General features: G+C 41.7%; 1 protein-coding gene across 1 annotated transcript in view; it reads right to left on the bottom strand.

The window, feature by feature from the left end:
• The window catches only part of arap2 (ArfGAP with RhoGAP domain, ankyrin repeat and PH domain 2), a gene marked incomplete in the record, with an annotated part of 210,876 nt that overhangs the window by 26,026 nt on the left and 162,324 nt on the right, over nt 1–22,526 (bottom strand). The window contains 8 exon segments of the mRNA XM_055938983.1: nt 160–277; nt 1,252–1,326; nt 6,904–6,981; nt 11,480–11,627; nt 19,052–19,157; nt 19,344–19,556; nt 19,751–19,914; nt 20,745–20,808. Of these exon segments, the coding sequence (XP_055794958.1) occupies nt 160–277; nt 1,252–1,326; nt 6,904–6,981; nt 11,480–11,627; nt 19,052–19,157; nt 19,344–19,556; nt 19,751–19,914; nt 20,745–20,808 (966 nt within the window).

Raw genomic sequence — 22,526 nt, forward strand, 5'->3', positions numbered from 1 at the left:
TCAAACCATCATGGTCACCTAATAATCCCCAGTTTACAATTGGCTCATTCATCCCCCTCCTCTCCCCTGTAACTATTCCCCAGGTCGTTGCTGCAAATGAGAACGTGTTCTCAGTCAACTTACCTGGTAAAATAACGGTAAAATAAAAATAAAACATACCCAGTTCTCCGTTCTCAATGACCTCGAACGTGGTCCAGAGGTCGCCCGGGTTGGTGACCACGTTCCTCGTAACCAGCGTGGACTCTGCCAGCTCGTCTGACCTCATGGTAGGAGACAACTACCACAACACAACCACAAAGATGTTAGAGAGAGGAGAGGAAACAATCACATCTTAGCGGGACATTTCCATTGCAGTCCATTTAAATTCACCCAGAAAGTGAACTGAAATCACAGTACATTCTTAAAATGGAAGGTCCATTAACTTGCTGAATTGAATACATTTAAATAGAACGGCTGCAGCCCTGCTTGTTAGCTATCCACATCAGATAATTAGGGACTGGAGGAAAGGTTGGGCATTTGTATCACGGTCAAAGATTTTCCCTCACTTGCAGTCTGGAAATGGAGAACACAAAACTCTCCCTCTGTTTGTGAAAGAGTCTGCACAGAAACTATTCTGTAATCATAGTGTAGAGGTGAACAGAAAGTAAAGAACAAGCATGACTCAAGAGAGAAGAAAATAACTGTTAATGTCGCAGTGAGTCGTAAAACAGTCCACTCTTACCCCCCCCCCCCCTTTTCCAACCCACTGCTGTTCCACACCTGCAAAATAAATCCATTACCTGCAGCTTACCACTGCCTCTGATTAAACGCAATTACTCAAACAATTATATCAGAAGTGTCTTTGATTAGCTCGCTTTTGATTTATTTCGGTGGCAGTAATCCCATCAGGTTTAACCACCAACGTCTCGGCCCTATTCTATCACGCCCTCCATTTCTCCACTCCCTCTCTCTCTCTATTCCATCTATCCCTTGCTCTGTACCTCTAACTCCCCCAGACCCCATTACACACCCCTCCACCTCCTTTCCTTCTACTCCCTTTATCCCTCGCTCTCTCCCTCCAACTTATACACTCCCCCTCTTTCTCACCCTTTACGCACACACACACACACACACACACACACACACACACACACACACACACACACACACACACACACACACACACACACACACACACACACACACACACACACACACACACACACACACACACACACACACACACACACACACACACACACACACACACACCTTGATTAAGCAGCAGTTCTCCGGCTCCCTCCTCTCCAGGTACACCTCAAAGATCAAGTCCCCGGCCGGAGAGAACTAAATAGAAGGAGTGAAAGAGGGAGAGAAAGAGAGCGAGAAACAGAGGAGAAAAAAAAAAAAAAAACACAACATTCGGATTAATTGGCTTTTGTTCTGAATTCCCACCTCGGTGTGGCCTGAGCCTAAACAGAGGGAACCAAGGGAAGCATTACACGATTTGAGGAGAGTGGTAGAGGTCGTATTCTGAGCTACAGGCAAAACTAAATATAGTGCTTTTAATTGATGCGATGTTTTGGCAGGATGAGGGAAGCAAGCCAGAGGAAGTGAGAGAGGTGGAAAGGGGGGTGGGGGGGGGGGTAAGAGCTTCAAATGTAGTCAACATTTCTGCCAAACTTTATAATATCCCAATCAAGTGTTCAGTCTCTCAATCAGGGATGAATACTAACTTGAGCTAACTCTGACCTTTGATTGGTCGTTTGGAGTCAATGGAATGTCTGTGTGGAAATCTGAAGCATGTAGATCAAGTAATGATACTCCTCTTAGGATTTTGATATTATTTTAGATTTAACACTGGTACAAATGTCTTTTTCAATCTGTGAGAATCCAGTCTGTTCTATACCATTAAGGTAACAGACTGTAATCGGCCACATACAGAGATTCTTAAACATACGCAAGAGGCTTTGGAGAAGTCCTTGGGAACCTGCAGACTATCACAGCTGACACTTCTCTTAATTTCCCTTCAACCTTGCTCCGGCATTGTAATACAACAGCAGAGAGGCCATTGGACACAAAGTGACATTGGACACAAAGTGACATTGGACACAAAGTGACATTGCATCAAGAGTCATATACATTATGTCTCTGTCCTTGTCCTCTGTTCTCTCACTTCACAAAAACAAAGTAAGATCGGGTTATCATGAGCAAACCAACTTCTGAGACAAAAGTGAAAAATCTGCCATCCTAGGAAACATTTCTTCTCAACTTTGAACTAAATAACCTATGATGTCTTCAACAACAGTAAGCCAGAGAGAAAATACTGTAAACAAGCGGAATGTGAGAAGTTGTGGCATGAAGGTCATACTTGACGGAGAGGTCTTGGGAAAGACAAATGCCATGACAATGGCCGGGCTGCACAGGAAAAATAATAAGTTGGCCTATGACATGTCGTCATTATAACAGGTAGAGTCCTGTGTGTGTGTTTCTGTGTGCGTGCGTGCGTATGAGTGCGTGCATGTGTTCCACACAGGAAGAGATTACAGCTCACAGACAAAGAGCTGTTCCATTAGCAGAACTAAGGAGAGGAAAGAGGAGACAAACACTGAAGAGGAGATGGTGGAAGCTGGTGTAGGGAATGACAGAGGGATGGAGAAGGGGAGAACAGGAAGTAGAGAAGAATAAGGCCAGAGGGGGCGTGGTATAAGGCCAATACACCATGTCTAAGGGCTGTTCTTAGGCACGACGCAACTCGGAGTACCTGGATATGGCCATTCACCATGGTATATTGGCCATATACCACAAACCCCCGAGATGCCTTAATGCTGTCACGAACTGGTTATGCAGCACGGAGTGCCTGGATAGAGCCAATCGCCATGGTTTATTGGCCATACAGTACACCACAAACCCCTGAGGTGCCTTACATATTATAACTGGTTAGCAACGTAATTTGAACAGTAAAAATATATTGTTTTGGTCATACCCGTGGTATAGGGTCTGATATACCACGGGTGTCAGCCAATCAGCATTCAGGGCTAGAACCACCAGTTTATAATTTCTAATAATATAATTATGAATGCTGATTGGCTAAAAGCCGTATAATCCGGTCCTTGAGTACCCCCAACAGCACATATTTGTGTTGTAGCCCCGGACAAACATACCCAATTCATTATTTGGGGCCTGATGATTAGTTGACAAGTTGAATCCAGACAAAAGTGTGTTTGTCCAAGGCTACAATCCAACTGTGCTGTTGGGGGTACTTGAGGACCGGAGTTGGGATCCACTGGCCTACAGTATGATGGCATTAGTCTTATGGGCATTTGCAATGCACCCCTTGACAATGAGCATCTGAAGCAGAGATAAGCTTAACTCACACACATTGTTTACATATTGTTCAGCTATATGTTCTCCACCCCCAAAAAAACTGTAGGCCTATGGCAGCATTGGCATTACATGCCATTATCAGCTGCAAAATGGGTTCACATGGCTGACATGTTAACAAAATAGTAATAATCTAATAATACAACACAGAAACACAGACAAATTAGAGACATATTCCCTTCCTCTCTTTATTGCAGGATCATGACATGATTATTAATCACCATCAACATTAGTTCACCCTAAATAATAGTTAAGTTAACAATTAAAACAAGTGTAAACACTTAACTTCAAATAAATTACTATTTCATATAATTCCAAAGTCTACAAGTAAGCTAACTCATATGTAAAGGTTAGACATTTTTTTTTACTAAAATATCGTTTCAGGTATAATAAAATAAGTCCATACCAGAAATGTACACCATCGCTCCACTGATCCCTGATCTACTGATTAAGAAGACGTCTGTTCCAGCCCATTAATATCATCATTGATTATTAACTAATTAGGTTTGATACATTGAATCAGGTGTGTTAGTGCTGGGATGGAACAGAAGCGTGCCACACCCAGCAGGTTTGGTCTGCTCCAGTCCTAATAGGATCATACATTGTGTGTGACTTTTAAACTGTATTTAGGTTGACAAAATGTGCTAACATCGCTAGGTATGCATATTCCATGATATACTAGGATGTACCCTTTTTCTCTCGGGACATTCATTCGGACTTCTTCATCTGCAGACAGGACAGACAACGTCACAAAAGAAACAGGCTTCATTATAATCAAATTAGACAGCCCTGAATATTATGTTGCTATATCTCTCTGTCCTCAGTTTTTCCTCGCTAGGAACTGGACCTGGATAATAGTTTCATAATGTCCTCCCACAAATGTAAATAAAGGTGAACTAAGTAAACATGTATATCCGCCCTATTCAGAGTAGCCTACTCTCCCTTCTCTGACAGCTGGAAGTGCTAACATTAGCTAATCCTTTCACACTCTTCCATTGCTGTTAGCTAGCTACCTATATACAAATGCATTTGGAGTTACAATGATAAATATATCAAGATAACTAACCAGCTAATATGAAGTTAGCAAGCTGGTGATATTTTATTTACATTGCTAGCTATACAGTATGTAAAGTTAGCTAGCTAACATTACGAGAGCAACACATTGGAGTTAGCCTGGACACTATGTTTCTGTAGAAAGCTTGCTAATAATACATTGTTTTTGATCATTATCAAAATATATTTACTTTCTTGAATAGGTTCTTCCACTGCCTCCGTTGTCTGGGTCCCCAGAAAAACGAAATAATGGGCAATCTTCCAGAAGTTTCCGCTAGCTACTTCAGTGGATGTTGAACACATTTACTACCGACAAAAAGAACACATATCTAGTGGCAAATGTGTTAAATTATATAGATGATATGAAAGGGATAATCAACTCAGGGCTCCATGTGTTCATTGAAAAATAATGCATCTTCATGCAAGGTCAGTTCCATTTCGCTAGCACGTTGTGAAACACACCTTTCACGTTGTTCAATAGTTTCCATAGAACGCATAGCCCCTCGTTGATTATCACTTACTTATGCAGCTGGTTGAGACAGTACCACACATTAAACCACTTCCATCAATTGCCCTGATAACTAAACAGTCCATGTGTGGCGGACATTTTGAAATGCTGAGTCTTGGCCCCCAGTTAAAGCACACTTCAGTTTGTCTTGACAACACTCACTCTCAGCTGTGGAAACGAGAGAGGAAGAGAAAGGTTTAGAAGTGTTTCTATGCATCGTGGTTCTTATTCCTTCCTCTCCACAGGAAACGGGAAGGTCACAGTAGGTTGAAGTGAAGGATAAGCACACAGGTCCCATGTGGCTCAGTTGGTAGAGCATGGAGCTTGCAACACCAGGGTTGTGGGTTTGATTCCCACAGAGGAACAGTACAAAAAAGTCTGGAGATATATGTACTTGTTAATGTAAGTCGCTCTGCGTAAGATCATCTGCTAAATGATTAAAATGCCAAATGTAAACGTACAGTGTATCATAATGAATAGGCAGAGTTTAGCCATAGAAGTAAGAATGGATAGAAAGGGTGTTTCAAGTGAATGATAACAAAATGGGTGGACTGGCAGACATTTTGAGTGTACCGATGCCAGGAAGTAAAAGCAGGTGTGCTGTGATTTGTTGAGTCAACAATTTTTATGAGCCACATCAGTTAGAACCATTTGAGTGAACATTCTACATTACCATGGCAATCCAGCCTCAGTTGAATGAACATTCTACATTACCATGGCAATCCAGCCTCAGTTGAATGAGCATTCTACATTACCATGGCAATCCAGCCTCAGTTGAATGAGCATTATACATTATATTGGCAATCCAGTCTCAGTTGAATGAACATTCTACATTACCATGGCAATCCAGCCTCAGTTGGTAGAACATTCTACATTACCATGGCAACCCAGCCTCAGTTGAATGAACATTCTACATTACCATGGCAATCCAGCACCAGTTGATAGAACATTCCAAAATACCATGGCAATTATTGCATCAGAATACCAGGCAGCCATTGTAGTGTAGCCATGAGTTCGCCAGTCAAATTGCCAGTAAAAATATGTCTGCCCACCTTTATTGAGTTAACTCAGCCAGAGACGAGAGAACGAGGGAGGAAAGAAAACAAAGAGGGTTGTTTTGCTGGCGCCCTCACTCGAACTTAAAGTGCTTTCTGACGCATGAAGTCGAGGAGAAAATAACAGAAAGAAAAGAGGGGGAGGGGGAAGAAAAAGGACAGTGCTCAATCCTAGTGGGTGTGTTTGTGTGTGTACCCTCCACTCTAAGAGCTAACCCAACAGCCTGAGCTAACAGGTGCTAGGCTAGACACTAGGCTAATCACGCTGCTGCACAGCAAGCCACTAACAATGAACACCACCACATGTTAGAGCTAGCCTTAACTTCCTCGCCCTCCCTGAGAGAGCCAGTCTTTCCTAAAAGCTTTAAATTGAATATCTGACACGTCTATTTTCCTCTTTCCCCTGGTCTCTCAATCATGTTACCAGGTTACTAAAAACCTCCACTTTTAGTACATGAGACATTTGTCTAGCTCTCTTGCGTTTTTCGGGGGGCAATTTTCCCACAATAGCGTTAACCTTTTAGTTCAATTGGCCAGATTCATTCTGACAGCCTCTGGAAACCAACTTAAGGAGGGGGGGGGGGGGAACAAGCACTTTCAACACTTTGTTCAAACACTTCAACGTCGGCAGGCAGCATAAGGTTTGAAGATTCATTTGTTTTCCAGGTTATCTGAACAAATGGTTCCCTGCAGCGCATGCGTCCAGGCATAAAGTAGCAGACAGTTATTAAGGTGAACAGGCATACAAACCCTCTCATTGCCCTCTGACTCCGTCCAAACAACACCCTCCCTCAATCGTTACATAACAGGAAGACAGTTAAAATGCATTTCCGACCTTAGAGCTCAGCTAACACACACACACACACACAAAGCGGTCCAGAGGTCTGATTGTGTTTGTCACTGAAGCTAAACAGGTTGACTTACTGTGGTGTCTTTTTTGTCGTTCCATCGTGTGATGAAACTGTTCTCACTCTCCATCTGCTTGAGTTGGTCCTCGTTGACCTGGGTAATACACACACACACACACACACACACACACACACACACACACACACACACACACACACACACACACACACACACACACACACACACACACACACACACACACACACACACACACACACACACACACACACACACACACGTAAATACATCAACCTTGCCCATTAACATGGAGAAACACAGATATTCTGTACATAATATCTGTGTTACCCTAGTGGTTAGAGCGTTGGGCCAGTAACCGAAGGCTTGCTAGATCGATATCCCCGAGCTGACAAGGTAAAAATATGTCATTCTGCCCCTGAACAAGTTAACCCACTGTTCCTAGGCCATCATTGTAAATAAGAATTTGTTCTTAACCGACTTGCCTAGTTAAATAAAGGTTTAATAAAAAATACAAAATAAAATAAGAGGACATATACAGTGGGGAGAACAAGTATTTGATACACTGCCGATTTTGCAGGTTTTCCTACTTACAAAGCATGTAGAGTTCTGTCATTTTTATCATAGGTACACTTCAACTGTGAGAGACAGAATCTAAAACAAAAATCCAGAAAATCACCTGTTCTGATTTTTAAGTAATTAATTTGCATTTTATTGTATGACATACGTATTTGACACATTAGAAAAGCAGAACTTAATATTTGGTACAGAAACCTTTGTTTGCAATTAGAGAGATCATACGTTTCCTGTAGTTCTTGACCAGGTTTGCACACACTGCAGCAGGGATTTTGGCCCACTCCTCCATACAGACCTTCTCCAGATCCTTCAGGTTTCGGGGCTGTCACTGGGCAATACGGACTTTCAGCTCCCTCCAAAGATTATCTATTGGGGTCAGGTCTGGAGACTGGCTAGGCCACTCCAGGACCTTGAGATGCTTCTTACGGAGCCACTCCTTAGTTACCCTGGCTGTGTGTTTCGGGTCGCTGTCATGCTGGAAGACCCAGCCACGACCCATCTTCAATGCTCTTACTGAGGGAAGGAGGTTGTTGGCCAAGATCTCGCGATACATGGCCCCATCCATCCTCCCCTCAATACAGTGCAGTCGTCCTGTCCCCTTTGCAGAAAAGCATCCCCAAAGAATGAAGTTTCCACCTCCATGCTTCACGGTTGGGATGGTGTTCTTGGGGTTGTACTCATCCTTCTTCTTCCTCCAAACACGGCGAGTGGAGTTTAGACCAAAAAGCTCTATTTTGTCTCATCAGACCACATGACCTTCTCCCATTCCTCCTCTGGATCATCCAGATGGTCATTGGCAAACTTCAGATGGGCCTGGACATGCGCTGGCTTGAGCAGGGGGACCTTGCGTGCGCTGCAGAATTTTAATCCATGACGGCGTAGTGTGTTACTAATGGTTTTCTTTGAGACTGTGGTCCCAGCTCTCTTCAGGTCATTGACCAGGTCCTGTCGTGTAGTTCTGGGCTGATCCCTCACCTTCCTCATGATCATTGATGCCCCACGAGGTGAGATCTTTCATGGAGCCCCAGACTGAGGTTGATTGACCGTCATCTTGAACTTCTTCCACTTTCTAATAATTGCGCCAACAGTTGTTGCCTTCTCACCAAGCTGCTTGCCTATTGTCCTGTAGCCCATCCCAGCCTTGTGCAGGTCTACAATTTTACCTCTGATGTCCTTACACAACTCTCTGGTCTTGGCCATTGTGGAGAGGTTGGAGTGTTTGATTTAGTGTGTGGACAGGTGTCTTTTATACAGGTAACGAGTTCAAACAGGTGCAGTTAATACAGGTAATGAGTGGAGAACAGGAGGGCTTCTTAAAGAAAAACTAACAGGTCTGTGAGAGCCGTAATTCTTACTGGTTGGTAGGTGATCAAATACTTATGTCATGCAATAAAATGCTAATTAATTACTTAATTATCATACAATGTGATTTTCTGGATTTTTGTTTTAGATTCCGTCTCTCACAGTTGAAGTGTACATATGAAAAAAATTACAGACCTCTACATGCTTTGTAAGTAGGAAAACCTGCATAATCGGTAGTGTATCAAACACTTGTTCTCCCCAATGTATAACATTTTGGGTAAAAATAGAAATCCCCTTTAATTATATAGAACCACACAATGTGGAATTACAGTTGTGTCCAGTAACTTTAACTTTAATTTAAGCTAAAAGGAACGAATTATAGCATTGGGAAGTTCAGTTGGATTGTTCAGCGGGTGGTTTATTATCAGCTGAATAAATGACTCCAGTAGCCCATCGCTATAGTTCGTTCCTTTTAGCTTAAATTAACATTAAAGTTACTGGACACAACTGTAATTCCACATCGTGTGGTTTCAAAGCGTCAAAGCGAGGTAGGAAAATTACACTTTTTATTCGAACTCCCCCCCCCCCCCCCATCACTTTCAGAGAACAATTTGCTTTGTCAGGGCTATGCATCGCAATGAAGACTGGAGAGAGAGAGAAAAGACATACACACAAATGTGAATGCGCGCACACACACACACACACACACACACACACACACACACACACACACACACACACACACACACACACACACACACACACACACACACACACACAGTGTGTTGGGGTCTGATAAAAAGCCCACATCCGCAGCATTCCACCACATAATGACATTCCTAATTAGCCTGAACATCTCACTCATTTTATGCCACGGTGGTGGTGTGTGTATTCACTGAGATTGGGTCCTCATTGGTTCAGCTTAATGGGTATTTGTCATGCGAACAACAGCAGCATTCCAACCTGATTAAGAGGGAATGGAAGGATGAATGGAAGGATGAACGGAGGGATGAATGGAGAGAACAGTCCTCCTCTAGGTGGGAAAAAGAGAGGGAGCCAGGCGTTCCCGGAAGAATTAGTGTGACACTAAGAACGCTCTGAGACTTAAAATTCAATGTTTAAGTTTCAGACACTCACTGGTTTAAGTTTCAGACACTCACTGGTTTAAGTTTCAGACACTCACTGGTTTCAGACACTCACTGGTTTAAGTTTCAGACACTCACTGGTTTAAGTTTCAGACACTCACTGGTTTAAGTTTCAGACACTCACTGGTTTCAGACACTCACTGGTTTAAGTTTCAGACACTCACTGGTTTAAGTTTCAGACACTCACTGGTTTCAGACACTCACTGGTTTAAGTTTCAAACACTCACTGGTTTAAGTTTCAAACACTCACTGGCTTAAGTTTCAGACGCTCACTGGTTTAAGTTTCAGACACTCACTGGTTTAAGTTTCAGACACTCACTGTTTTAAGTTTCAGACACTCACTGTTTTAAGTTTCAGACACTCACTGTTTTAAGTTTCAGACACTCACTGGCTTAAGTTTCAGACACTCACAGTTTTAAGTTTCAGACACTCACTGTTTTAAGTTTCAGACACTCACTGTTTTAAGTTTCATACACTCACAGTTTTAAGTTTCAGACACTCACTGGTTTAAGTTTCAGACACTCACTGTTTTAAGTTTCAGACACTCACTGTTTTAAGTTTCAGACACTCACTGTTTTAAGTTTCAGACACTCACTGGCTTAAGTTTCAGACACTCACAGTTTTAAGTTTCAGACACTCACTGTTTTAAGTTTCAGACACTCACTGTTTTAAGTTTCATACACTCACAGTTTTAAGTTTCAGACACTCACTGGCTTAAGTTTCAGACACTCACTGGTTTAAGTTTCAGACACTCACACTCAAGTATACTGAATGAAAATATTAACACAAAATTATTAAATTTCAATGATTTTACTAAGTTACATTTCATATATGGAAATAAATCAATTGAAATCAATTCATTAGGCCCTAATCAATGGACTTCGCATGACTGGGCATGAGCGCTGCCATGGGTGGGCCTGGGAGGGCATAGGCCCACCCGCTGGGGAGCCAGGCCCAGCCAATCAGAATGAGTTTTCCCCACAACAGAGCTTTATTACTGACAGAAATACCCCTCAGTTTCATCAGCTTTCTTGGTGGCTGGTCTCAGACGATCCTGCAGGTGAAGAAGCACGGCTGTGGAGAACCTGGGCTGGCGTGGTTACACGTGGTCTCCGGTTATGAGGCTGGTTAGAGGTACTACCAAATTCTTTAAAATGACGTTGGAAGCGGCTAATGGTAGAAAAATTAACAAATGTCTGATGGACATTACTGCAGTCATCATGCCAATTACACGCTCCCTCAGAACTTGAGACATCTGTGGCATTGTGTTTTGTGACAAAACTGCACATTTTAGAGTGGCCTTTTATTGTCCAAAGCAGAAGGTGCACCTGTGTAATGATTATGCTGTTTAACCCGCTTCTTGATATGCCACACCTGTCAGGTGGATGGATCATCTTGACAATGTAGAAATGCTCACTAACAGTGATTTAAGCAAATTTGTGCACAAAATTTCAGCTAAATAATATTTTTGCGTGTATGGAAAATGTATGGGATCTTTTTATTTCAGCTCATGAAAACATGGGACAAACACTTCACATGTTGCGTGTATATTTTTGGTCAGTATATATGACAGGTAGATAGACACAACTTACCCCAAAAAGTTGTACATAGTTGGTGATGAGGTCTTGGACCACGCTGATCTCCGGTGTGGTTTGTCCCTCGGTTTGGAAGAGACATGAGGAGAACACACAGGCTAAGTCTCTGGTCTGCATCTGGTTTATATGGGAGCACCTCTGGACCCTACACAGTATAGATATACAGGAGGACACACTGATAAACACACATATAGGTGACATAGACTCATACACATACTGTAAGTACAGTACATAAACCCACAAATGCTTAAATACACACACAGGAACAGACACAGACACACACACACACACCTAAAAGCACAGCTACACACGATGTCCCCCTCGTACACAACCAAACTATGTACACACTCCCTGGTCAACAGCATGAGCATGTGTGCTGGGAACTAGAGGTAATGACTGTAAGAGATGTTAATGGCCACAGTCTAGGTAATGACTGTAGGAGACGTTAAACCAGGCCACAGTCCAGGTAATGACTGTAAGAGATGTTAAACCAGGCCACAGTCTAGGTAATGACTGTAGGAGACGTTAAACCAGGCCACAGTCCAGGTAATGACTGTAGGAGACGTTAAACCAGGCTACAGTCTAGGTAATGACTGTAAGAGATGTCAAACCAGGCCACAGTCTAGGTAATGACTGTAAGAGATGTTAAACCACGCCACAGTCTAGGTAATGACTGTAAGAGATGTCAAACCAGGCCACAGTCTAGGTAATGACTGTAAGAGATGTTAAACCACGCCACAGTCTAGGTAATGACTGTAAGAGATGTCAAAACAGGCCACAGTCTAGGTAATGACTGTAGGAGATGTTAAACCACGCCCCAGTCCAGGTAATGACTGTAGGAGACGTTAAACCACGCCACAGTCTAGGTAATGACTGTAGGAGACGTTAAACCAGGCCACAGTCTAGGTAATGACTGTAGGAGACGTTAAACCACGCCACAGTCTAGGTAATGACTGTAGGAGACGTTAAACCACGCCACAGTCTAGGTAATGACTGTAGGAGATGTTAAACCACGCCGCAGTCCAGGTAATGACTGTAGGAGACGTTAAACCAGGCCACAGTCCAGGTAATGACTGTAGGAGACGTTAAACCAGGCCACAGTCTAGGTAATGACTGTAAGAGATGTCAAACCAGGCCACAGTCTAGGTAATGACTGTAAGAGATGTTAAACCACGCCACAGTCTAGGTAATGACTGTAAGAGATGTCAAACCAGGCCACAGTCTAGGTAATGACTGTAGGAGATGTTAAACCAGGCCACAGTCCAGGCAATGACTGTAGGAGACGTTAAACCACGCCACAGTCTAGGTAATGACTGTAGGAGACGTTAAACCAGGCCACAGTCTAGGTAATGACTGTAGGAGACGTTAAACCACTCCACAGTCTAGGTAATGACTGTAGGAGACGTTAAACCACGCCACAGTCTAGGTAATGACTGTAGGAGACGTTAAACCACGCCACAGTCTAGGTAATGACTGTAGGAGATGTTAAACCACGCCGCAGTCCAGGTAATGACTGTAGGAGACGTTAAACCAGGCCACAGTCTAGGTAATGACTGTAGGAGACGTTAAACCAGGCCGCAGTTCAAATTCCAGCAAAATACCCAATTAAGTATTTTTTATTTCATTGCACCTTTATTTTGACAGGGAGTCATGCTGAGAACAATGTCTCTTTTTAGAATTGAGCCCCGTACACACATAAAAACACATCCATATACGGAATTCAAAACACAAGCATGGAAAACAAACACATTTGTCAGTGAAAAGGTCCTCAATCAGCCTTTTGAATTGCCCTACAGGCACCAAATTGTAGAGAGCCTCTCGAGATTACTCCACAAGTAAGGTGCACAAAAACTAAAAGCAGATTGACCAAACTCAGTGGAGATGGAAGAGATTTCCAGAGTCATCCCTCAGACTGGGTAAGGTATCTCGTACATCTGTAGGTTAACAGGGAAGTAAGGTACGGTGGAAATCTTCTCCAAACAATCCGCTCATTACCATAATAGTCAGATGAATCATCCAACATATACACTGTGGCTTCGGAGCAGAACAGCAGCACGGTAAGCATCAGTGTGCAAGACCTCATCAGCCCAGACAAGTAGTAGTAGTGAATTATAAGTATTTACGGTATCTAACAGAAGTAGAAATATGCTGTATCTACTGTATGTCCATATCTACTTTCCTAGAAGGGTGGAATTGGGGGAGAATGTGTTCTAGACTAGTTCTGGATTTAACCCTATCTGGTAAACCATGGGACACGAGAGTCTGGTAAAAAACAAAAACATCTACATTAACCATTTAACCTGTTGGGGATGGGGGCGCTGTTTAGACTATTTATGCTAATGTGGCTAATTTTTTAAACGGCTTCCCACAAAATCCTTGATCGTACAATATGCATATTATTATTATTATTGGATAGAAAACAGTCTATAGTTTCTATAGGAGTTGAAATTTTGTCTCTAAGTGGAACAGAGCCCATTCTACAGCAATTTCCCTGACATGGAGTCAGATTTGAGAAACGTTGGCCACTTTTCTGAAGTCATTTAAACGGGCACTGTCGTTGCTATGACTATACGGACACTTCTTACGTCTTCCCCTGGATGCCTTTACGTGATGACGATTCCAACGGGCTCGATTGCTCGTTCACAGGCACTACAAATGAAAAAAACCTTTAGCTAGCAAGTCTTTTCTTGCTGCGTAACGCGCGTGGAAGACACCGACCCTCTCCTGTTCCAAGCATTAGTTTAGCCTGTTATATTTCTCCGGTCATCTTTTCACTCGTTATAGGAGTTACAAACATCACAAAGTAGTTAATTTAAAGCGTTTTATAGCAATTTATATCCGTTTAGTGCGATTTTGGGACATTTATTTTTGCAACGATGTGAAAAGTTGGGAACGCTTTTCAGTTCATCCCGAACGTAGTTGACATTTCCACATGGCAAGAGGACAGCTTTCCACCAAAAGACGATTTCTCCCAAGAAAGGATCCTTTGCCCAAGATACTGATGGAAGAACAGCTCAAGGTAGGACATTTTTATTATGATAAATCGTGTTTCTGTCGAAACATTTTAGTGGCTTAGGACGCCATGTTTTTTGACGTAGCTTCGCTTGGCGCAAACTGTATTGAAAAGTAAGGATAAATTAAAAAATGTAATAACGCAATTGTATTAAGAATTAAATTGTCTATCAATCCCTGTCCACCCTATATTTTTTAGTCACGTTTATGAGTATTTATGTATAAGAGTAGATCACTGTCTAAGTGGCGCAAGGACGTTTTCTTTACCAGCTTGTCTACATTTCACATTGTCTAACCATGATTTTGGTGGCTAAATATAAACATTTTCGATCAAACTGTATATGCATGTTGTAATGTGATGTTACAGGAGTGTCATCGGAAGAATTCTGAGAAGGTTAGTGAAAAAATTAATATCTTTTGGCGATGTTGACTTTTATCGCTCACTTTGGCTAGAATCAATGCTGGGCTGCTATGTGCTATGTGCTACGCTAATATAACGATTTATTGTGTTTTCGCTGTAAGACACTTAGAAAATCTGAAATATTGTCTGTATTCACAGGATCTGTGTCTTTCGATTCGTGTATGCTGTGTATTTTTACGAAATGTTTGATGATTAGTAGTTAGGTAAACACGTTGCTCATTGTAATTATTCTAGTCCATTTGTGATGGTGGGTGCAATTGTAAACTATGCCATATACCTGAAATATGCACTTTTTTCTAACAAAACCTATCCCATACCATAAATATGTTATCAGACTGTCATCTAATGAGTTTTTTTGTTGGTTAGGGGCTATAAATATCTTAGTTTAGCCGAATTGGTGATGGCTACTGGTGTTGGTGGACAAATAAAAGATGGTGGAATATGCTAATGTGTTTTTAGGTAATAGATGTACATCTTTACATATTGTGTCTTCCCTGTAAAACATTTTAAAAATCGGAAATGTTGACTGGATTCATAAGATCTGTGTCTTTCATTAGCTGTATTGGACTTTAATGTGTGAAAGTTAAATATTTTAAAAAAATATTTTTTTTGAATTTCGCGGCACTGGTTTTTCAGTGGGGGGGGGGGGGGTGTGCCGCTAGCGCCACGCTGATCCTAGACAGGTTAAAAATGGTTTATTCTTACTGTAGTGGGCTGGAAGTAGTGGCATCCTGTGCTGACACACAACGTGGTATCATTCACACCCAGAGGAGGTTATGTAAAATACAGAATGGTGTTATGGGTAAATGAAATGACTTCTGCAGAGCAAGGGATTGTGGGTTAGAAGTGTCAATAAGAACAGGTGGCATTGCTATGCCGATGTGCCCAAGTCTGTGTTGTTGTCTCACTTACCACCCACACACAGTGCTGTGTGTGTGTGTGTGTGTGTGTGTGTGTGTGTGTGTGTGTGTGTGTGTGTGTGTGTGTGTGTGTGTGTGTGTGTGTGTGTGTGTGTGTGTGTGTGTGTGTGTGTGTGTGTGTGTGTGTGTGTGTGTGTGTGTGTGTGTGTGTGTGTACATCGTAGCCAAGTACAGTTAAACTTAGTTTTCACAATTACTGACATTTAATCCTAGTAAAAATTCCCTGTCTTAGATCAGTTAGGATCACCACTTTATTTTAAGAATGTGAAATGTCAGAATAATAGTAGAGATAATGATTTATTTCAGCTTTTATTTCTTTCATCACATTCCCAGTGGGTCAGAAGTTTACATACACTCAATAAGTATTTGGTAGCATTGCCTTTAAATTGTTTAACTTGAGTCAAACGTGTTAGGTAGCCTTCCTCAAGCTTCGCACAATCAGTTGGGTGAATTGTGGCCCATTCCTCCTAACAGAGCTGGTGTAACTGAGTCAGGTTTGTAGGCTTCCTTGCTTGCACACACTTTTTTAGTTCTGCTCACAGATTTTCTATAGGATTAAGGTCAGGGCTTTGTGATGGCCACTCCAATACCTTGACTTTGTTGTCCTTAAGCCATTTTGCCACAGCTTTGGAAGTATGCTTGGGGTCATTGTCCATTTGCAAGACCCAAGCTATAACTTCCTGACTGATGTCTTGAGATGTTGCTTCAATATATCCACATAATGTTCCTGCCTCAATATGCCATCTATTTTGTGAAATGCACCAGTCCCTCCTGCAGCAAAGCACCCCCACGACATGATGCTGCCACGGTTGGGAAGGTGTTCTTCGGCTTGCAAGCCTCCCCCTTTTTCCTCCAAACATAAGGATGGTCATTATGGCCAAACAGTTCTATTTTTGTTTCATCAGACCAGAGGACATTTTTCCAAAAAGTACAATCTTTGTCCTCATGTGCAGATGCAAACCGTAGTCTGGATTTTTCAATGGTGGTTTTGGAGCAGTGTCTTCTTCCTTGCTGAGCAGCCTTTCAAGTTATGTCGATATAGGACTCGTTTTACTGTGGATATAGATACTTTTGTACCTGTTTCCTCCAGCATCTTCACAAGGTCCTTTGCTGTTGTTCTGGGAATGATTTGCACTTTTCTCAACCAAGTACGTTCATCACTAGGAGACAGAACGCCTCTCCTTCCTGAGTGGTATGATGGCTGCGTGGTCCCATGGTGTTTATACTTGCGTACTATTGTTTGTACAGATGAGTGTGGTACCTTCAGGCATTTGGAAATTGCTCCCAAGGATGAACCAGACTTGTGGAGGTCTATAATTATTTTTCTGATGTCTTGGCTGATTTCTTTTGATTTTCCCATTATGTCAAGCAAAAAGGCACTGGGTTTGAAGGTAGGCCTTGAAATACATCCACAGGTCCACCTCCAATTGACTCAAATGATGTCAATTAGCCTATCAGAAGTTTCTAAAGCTTGACATAATTTTCTAGAATTGTTTAAAGGCACAGTCAACTTAGTGTATGTGAACTTCTGACTCACTGGAATTGTGATACAATGAATTATCAATTGTATCAATTATAAGTGAAATAATCTGTGTGTAAACAATTGTTGGAAAAATGACTTGTGTCATGCACAAAGTAGATGTCCTAACCGACTTACCAAAACTATAGTTTGTTAACAAGACATTTGTGGAGTTGTTGAAAAACTAGTTTTAATGACTCCAACCTAAGTGTAATGTAAACTTCCGACTTCAACCGTGTTATGATATTAATACTATATGTCTGAATACCATAATATATATAGTCTGAATATCATACTATAAATATTATAATATTCAGACTATATATATTATGATATTCAGACTAAATATATATATATATATATATATATATATTATGATATTCAGACTAAATATATATATATTTTTTATAATATTCAGACTATATATATATATTATGATATTCAGACTAAATATATATATATATATATATTATGATATTCAGACTTTATATATATTATGATATTTAGACTATATATATATATAATATTCCGACTATATTCCGACCATGATATTCACACTATATATATTATAATATTCAGACTATATATATATATATATATCATGATATTCAGACGATATATATCATGATATTAAGACTATATATATAATATAATATTCAGACTATATTATGTACAAGGCAGAGTGTGAAAAGCGGTCATCAAGGCAAAGGGTGGATACTTTGAAGAATTCAAATATAAAATATATTTTGCATTTTTTTACACTTTCTTGGTTACTACATGATTCCATATGTGTTATTTCACAGTTTGATGTCTTCACTATTATTCTACAATGTGGAAAATAGTAAAACTAAATAATAACCCTTGAATAAGTAGGTGTGTCCAAACGTTTGATTGGTACCGTATACATTATGATGATCAGGATATATAGACTGAGGTTACAAAATATTAAGAACACCTGCTCTTTCTATAACATACTGACCAGGTGAAAGCTGTGATTCCTTATTGATGTCACTTGTTTAATCCACTTCAAATCAGTGTAGACAAAGGGGAGGAGACAAGTTAAAGAAGGATTTTTAAGCCATGAGACAATTGAAACATGGATTGTGTTACGTATGCCATTCAGAGGGTGAATGTGCAAGACAAAAGATTTAAGTGCCTTTGAACGAGGTAAGTTTCCCGTGTGTATCAAGAATGGTCCACCACCCAAAGGACATCCAAACAACTTGACACAACTCAAGCATTGCAGTCAATATGGGCCAGCATCCCTGTGGAACGCTTTTAACACCTTGTAGTCCATGCCCCGACGAATTGAGGCTGTTCTGAGGATAAAAGGGGGCGCAACTCAAAATTAGGAAGGTGTTTCTTGTGTTTTGTACCCTCGGAGTATAGTATCATAGTCAGGCTCTCCTTTTCAGACAAACTACTTGACCTACATGTTCGTAAGTGCTTGTTATTGTGAAATACTCGTCTGAAAATGTGTCTGCAGTGCATTACAGTGAAAGGAACAGTGACATGATGAGTGTAGGGTAGCTTTGACCGGATGATTTTTGCAGTTTGTACACACAAACCGTGTGTGTGTGTGTGTGTGTGTGTGTGTGTGTGTGTGTGTGTGTGTGTGTGTGTGTGTGTGTGTGTGTGTGTGTGTGTGTGTGTGTGTGTGTGTGGACCAGAGGGTATCTTCAGCCTTGGACCCTCACCTGTAGAGATGTTGCAGCAGAGCAGTCAGGGTGGATCTGTTGATCTTGGGAAGACTCTGGATAAATCTAGAGTACTTCTCCACTCTCCGTTTCTCATCCTCCTCATCTACACTCACCAAAGAAAGGAGGCCATTGATTAAAACAAAAGACCCACCAAATATAAATAAAGTTACAATAGAGTACATGATACACTGACCCAACGAAATTACCCAAATTACACAAAAGGTATATAAATATGCATCACTTCTACATCAATATTAAACAATCCAAGGTAATCTGTGCCTCTACCCACCTAGAGCAGACACCCAGTAGGGGTAGAGCTCCTTGGTCAGCAAGGCGTCCTCGGCCTGGGACAGAAAGGTCTTCAGGGTGTCAGTGACGTCCTCCAGTTGGTGCTCCAGGACATGGAGCTTCACGTTGCGGGCGTCCTGCCTGAAGGCCCCCAGGAGCAGGGATACACGGCCCGGGTCCCCCCTAACGCTGTAGATCCCCTGATGGCACAGACCTAGAGGAGTGGGAGAAAAGGTAGGGGAAGGAGGAGGGGAGAGGGAGTGAGAGAGAGACAGCGTGAAAACAAGTCCTCAAACCCTCATGTATTCAGCCAGCAGCATACCACCCTGCATCCAACTGCTGGCTAGCCTCTGAAGCTAAGTAGGGTCGGGTCCTGGTCAGTCCCTGAATGGGAGACCAGATGCTCACCGTACTGGGTGACAAAAGCTATGCAGCTGTCCACAACGATGGGGACGCCCTTTTTACTCAGCTGCTGGTTGCTTAGAGCCCTGCCGTCCGTGCCAGAGGCCAATTTGATCGCAGAGTGCCACAGCGCAAAGTCCACTTTGTTGAAACCATGGATGTACACAGTTCTGTACGAAAGCAGAAAAAAGTCAAACTAAAAATGTCTCAGAGATACCATACAGCATTTTTAGGAAAATAGACATTGACAAATGTCTAATACCCTACTATTTAATTCTCAAACACAAACAATGCAGTGTTCCCCCTACGATTTTTTCAGCAGAGGTGGCAAAGTTAGTGGGGGGGGGGTAGTGGGCGTGGCTAATGGCGCAGTCTCCGGCCCCAACACTTTGAGGCCCTCCTCTTGGCCGCAGAGAGAACATTTTGTTGATTAAAAGCTGATTTCATGCAATTTTAAATGTTTTGCCATGGGACGGAGAGAAATGTTTGGTTTTAAAGCTAGTTTCCTGCAATGATACACATTCTGTCATGGGGCCAAGAGAAAGTAAATCATTTTTTAAAGTTAAGTTCTTGCAATTCTACACAGCAACATTTAGCTGTTTTAAAACTTATTTGACACATTTGCCATGTTATTATGCTATCTTCGTGACCCAGACAACCAATGTGGACCTCATGTCATGACATTTTAGGAATTTAGATTCTCCCTGACTATCGAGATTTTATTCTGGTGTTTGTTAGTTCTCAAAGATCTAATTAAAACATATTATCTTTTCTACATACTTTAAATCTGCTTTGAGAAGTTTAAGTTCACACTAAAAATATACTGTATATATATTTCTTTTTGTCATCTTTTTTTAAGTGGTGGCCACGATTTAGCAGCAGCAGCCCTCCACTGCTAAATGAGTATAGGGAAAACACTGCAATGGAAAATACACACATCAGAACACAGTGTCAAACCTGCAAAGCACACTGGAAACAAACAAACCACAGATACACGTACCTTCCACCCTCCACCATCAAGAGCACCTGGATCCTCTCCTCACCTTCTACATGTGTGGAAACAGCTGAGAAAAGAGAACACTGGGTAGTATGTTCACAGCTGAAACAACGCTGAAACAAAGCATAGCTACACTGCATTTATAGAGGATTCCTCGCTATATGGGGGGAAAAGTGTTCCTTCTAGAAGCAGTTGTCGTAAGCAAAGCTACACACTGCTCGGACAGCAGAAAACAGGGCGAACGAGACAGAAAGAGAGGGAAAAATCTAAGAGAGTGATTGTGACGGCTCCCATAAATGCTTCAAAAATGGAGTAAGTAACATTTTCCCGTTGCTGTGTATCCGACACTACTGTATGCATCTGGTCGTTGTCTTGTTGATGTACCTGTGTGAGGTTCACTCGGTAGGGGGAACTGGGGCTTGAAGCCTGGGTGTCACTGGTTGTCAGTTGTTACAATGTGTTGGCCTGGGTGGTGCAAAATCAGATCGCACTGGTTTGTATTATTCTACACCCCCCTACCCTCTTCCTCCATACACCTTCCTCCTCCTCCTTCTCTCACACAAACCACACGCACACACACACACACACACACACACACACACACACACACACACACAAACACACACACACACACAGTACATAGCACAACTTGTATATCCTACATGCCAATTACTTTCACACCCATGAATCTCTTTCTCTCCTATTTATTCAGTTTCATATTGGCCACAAACTACACTATATTTTAGAACAATCCGATCTGCTTTACTGTCAAGCATTTTAAGAAGATCATATAAAACCACAGGTAACACTGCGATTACATTTACAATTAAGTTGTTAAGCGGACGCTTTTTATCCAGGGCGACATACAGGAGCTATTAGGGTTAAGTGCCTTGCTCAAGGGCACATCGCCAGATGTTTCACCTCGTCGGCTCAAGGGGGTTTGAAGCAGCGACATTTTGGTTACAGGACCAACGCTTTTAACCGCTAGGCTAGAAACTCTCAATAATATATGGAGGTAAACAGGCAGAACAATTAATCTCCACCACTCTCTGGTGGCAAATTTTATGCTGATGTTGTGTTTGGCAGAGTTTCAAGGGCAAGGAATTTAGCTCTGTTTCCAGCAACCTGCGGTAACCCCCCCCCCCCCCCCCCAGAAGCTTCAGAGATTGTTATTGACTCGAGAAGACTTTATTACTAAAACAGTGTGATCAGGTAAATGCAACAAACACATCAAAATCCCTTTATCCACCTCTCGGCTCTCGCTGAGGAAATGTTATTACGTTTTATGCTTCTGGGATAAGGAAGCTACCTCTGCAGCCCTCTAGGCCTGTAATTAGTATTGGGATTCAGGCCTGTAACAAAGTGCTTGATATGCTTAGCTTCTTCATTCTTTATTCTTCTGAGAAAAAAAATAAAAATGTTTTAAGGTAACAACAGCCCACATTATCACAAAGCAATTATGTGTATTAAAGGCCCGGAAATCAACTGTGACTTCGCTTGCGTGCTTACTAGAGACGATGTGAAGGATTCTATTATTTTCCAATATGTGCTGTGTTGTAGAGAGCGAGAGAGAGAGAGAGTCGCATAGTCCTGGTTTTGCTAATGGGTATCATTGGAGTGATTCTATCTTTGATGAATCAGGGGCTGGAACTCATGCAAAAAGCCTGGCTCATCCAATTTCCCTTGCACTAGTTGTTTCATTTCCTTGTTGGCCAGTGACAATTTTGGAAGAATAATACACCATTTTTACAAACTACACCCCTGTAACAAATACTGAATCAATTT

The sequence above is a fragment of the Salvelinus fontinalis genome, chromosome 11 (genome assembly GCF_029448725.1).
Source record: "Salvelinus fontinalis isolate EN_2023a chromosome 11, ASM2944872v1, whole genome shotgun sequence".
NCBI lineage: Eukaryota > Metazoa > Chordata > Actinopteri > Salmoniformes > Salmonidae > Salvelinus > Salvelinus fontinalis.